This window comes from Rhododendron vialii, chromosome 7a (genome assembly GCF_030253575.1).
Source record: "Rhododendron vialii isolate Sample 1 chromosome 7a, ASM3025357v1".
Lineage (NCBI taxonomy): Eukaryota > Viridiplantae > Streptophyta > Magnoliopsida > Ericales > Ericaceae > Rhododendron > Rhododendron vialii.
This window is the reverse complement of record NC_080563.1, coordinates 21338197-21340382: the sequence shown is the minus strand read 5'-3', so window position 1 is coordinate 21340382 and position 2186 is coordinate 21338197. Positions and strand designations below refer to the sequence as shown.

Sequence of the window (2186 nt, the reverse complement as noted above, 5' to 3'; positions counted from 1 at the left end):
GGAAATTGCCTTAGTGGCGTTATGAGTATTACATAATGGAATGTTATTTGAGGCTGAATATTCTTGTTTAAATTATTGATAGCACTTGTCTTTATTGCTTCTCTTATTATGGATAGGAGCACTCACTGAGCAAGTTGATAGCTCACATCCCCCCAGTGTTTGTTTTTCAGGTGCGTGACGGCACGCGGGTCCACTGCAGAGTCTAGACAGAACTTGTGTATATAGTAGTCTAGTTTTTTTTTACTCTTTTGATTATGTGCCTATTTTTGGAGCTTGTATATGTTGTAAATACTTGTGGGCACGCCTTATATGACAGTTATTTCCATATATATGCAAGTTAAGTTTTTTGTAATGTTGGACACCTGGCTGGTATTTTTATTTATTGTTTGAGCAGGGCCAAGGTGTGGGTCCATCCCATTTGGAAAATAATTTAGTGTGGTGTTTTCTGGGATGGGGTATGACATTGAGTCTCTAGACACCTGGTGTTTTCTAGGTATGACAATGATTCCGACTCCGACAATGATTTGGAGATTATTACAATAGCTGCCATGGAAGCACAACGGTTGGAAGCCAAGAGTTCATCATCGCGACGAAGTTCTACTCAACCTCACAATTTCATTTGGCATGATCATTTGGGAGGACATCGGAGAGTCTTTCTCGACTATTTTAATGATCCACCAGTATATTCGCCCAATATTTTTCGGAGGAGATTTCGAATGAATCAATCTCTTTTTCTCCGTATTGTATCGGAGGTGGTAGCTCATGAACCATATTTTGTCCAAAAAAGAAATAATGCTGGAGTGTTGGGTTTGTCTTCCCTCGTGAAGATAACAACGGCAATTAGACTGCTCGCTTATGGAATAGCTGCAGATGCTATCGATGAATATCTAAGGATCGGAGAAAGCACAACACTAAAATGTCTCAGAAAATTTGCCAAAGCAATTATTGAAATTTTTTCCGACGAGTACTTGAGATCACCAAATAACAATGACATCGCTAGAGTACTAGCGATTGGCGAAACTCCTGGTTTCTTGGAATGTTGGGCAGCATTGATTATATGCTCTAGACGTGGAAGAATTGTCCAACGACATGGAAAGGTATGTATACTAGACACGCTCATGAACCAACTATTATTTTAAAGGCGGTAGCTTCATCTGATCTTTGGATATGGCATGCCTTTTTTGGATTACCTGGGTCTAACAATGATATCAATGTACTAGAGAGGTCTTCTGTATTTAGTGAGCTTGCTCAAGGGCGTGCTCTTCCGATTAATTACACTGTTAATGGTAATGACTACACAATGGGATATTACCTCGCTGATGGTATATATTCACAGTGGGCAACATTTTTAAAAACAATTCCATGTCCACAAGGAAACAAGAAAAAATATTTTACCAAGGCCCAAGAGGCAAACAGAAAGGATGTAGAGTGAGCATTTGGGGTACTTCAAGCACGTTTCGCGATTGTGCGTGGACCTGCACGGTCTTGGAGTCTTAGGACTATTAAAGATATTATGAAGGCTTGCATAATACTTCATAATATGATTGTCGAGGATGAGCGAGATGAATATGTAGTTCAAGATATGGACTATGAACAAAGTGATAAAGTTCCTCCAATAGAAGTTTTGCAAGAGCAATTGCCTGACGTTATGGAATTCATTCAGTGGCATCGTCATATTCGAGATAGAGGAGCTCATTCTCAACTCAAAGCGGACCTCATCGAGCACTTGTGGCAATTACATAGCGAATCATAGGAGATTGTAACTAGGGATAGCGGAATAGTATTTGGTCTTGTTAGGATAGGGACACAAAGGCTGGGGTTGATGGTCAAAATGGGTTGCTTTCCAATCTATTCGTCTTTGGTTGTTTCAATCAAGGAGTTCAGGGATGGATTCCTAAGTTTCTGGTAGATGGAGCTTGGTGCAATCAGTCATGGAGAGGACCTGTGGCTTGGGGGCTTCTTTGTCTTTTGTTCAAGAGTAGAAAGTCAGGAGAAGAAAGTTAGGAGAGTGTTTATAATGTTGCTAAGTCTGTGATGTAGTAGTGTTTCATATATGTAGTTATGTTTCTGTTTCCTAAAAACAAAAAAAAGAAGAAGATACCTAATGGCATGCACTCATATTCTTGCAAGAAACGGAAAAAACAGAGCCTCAATTTGCAATTCCAATGTCATTTTCATACCCACAC

General features: G+C 39.7%; 1 protein-coding gene across 1 annotated transcript; it reads left to right on the top strand.

Annotated features, from left to right (window-relative positions):
- The first annotated feature begins 548 nt into the window (after window positions 1-548).
- Window positions 549-1753, top strand: LOC131332791 (uncharacterized). Its single transcript, XM_058367092.1, has 3 exons — window positions 549-1097; window positions 1142-1322; window positions 1452-1753. Exons 1-3 carry the CDS (start codon window positions 549-551, stop codon window positions 1751-1753), a joined length of 1032 nt encoding a protein of 343 aa, XP_058223075.1.
- Window positions 1754-2186: the final 433 nt, after the last annotated feature.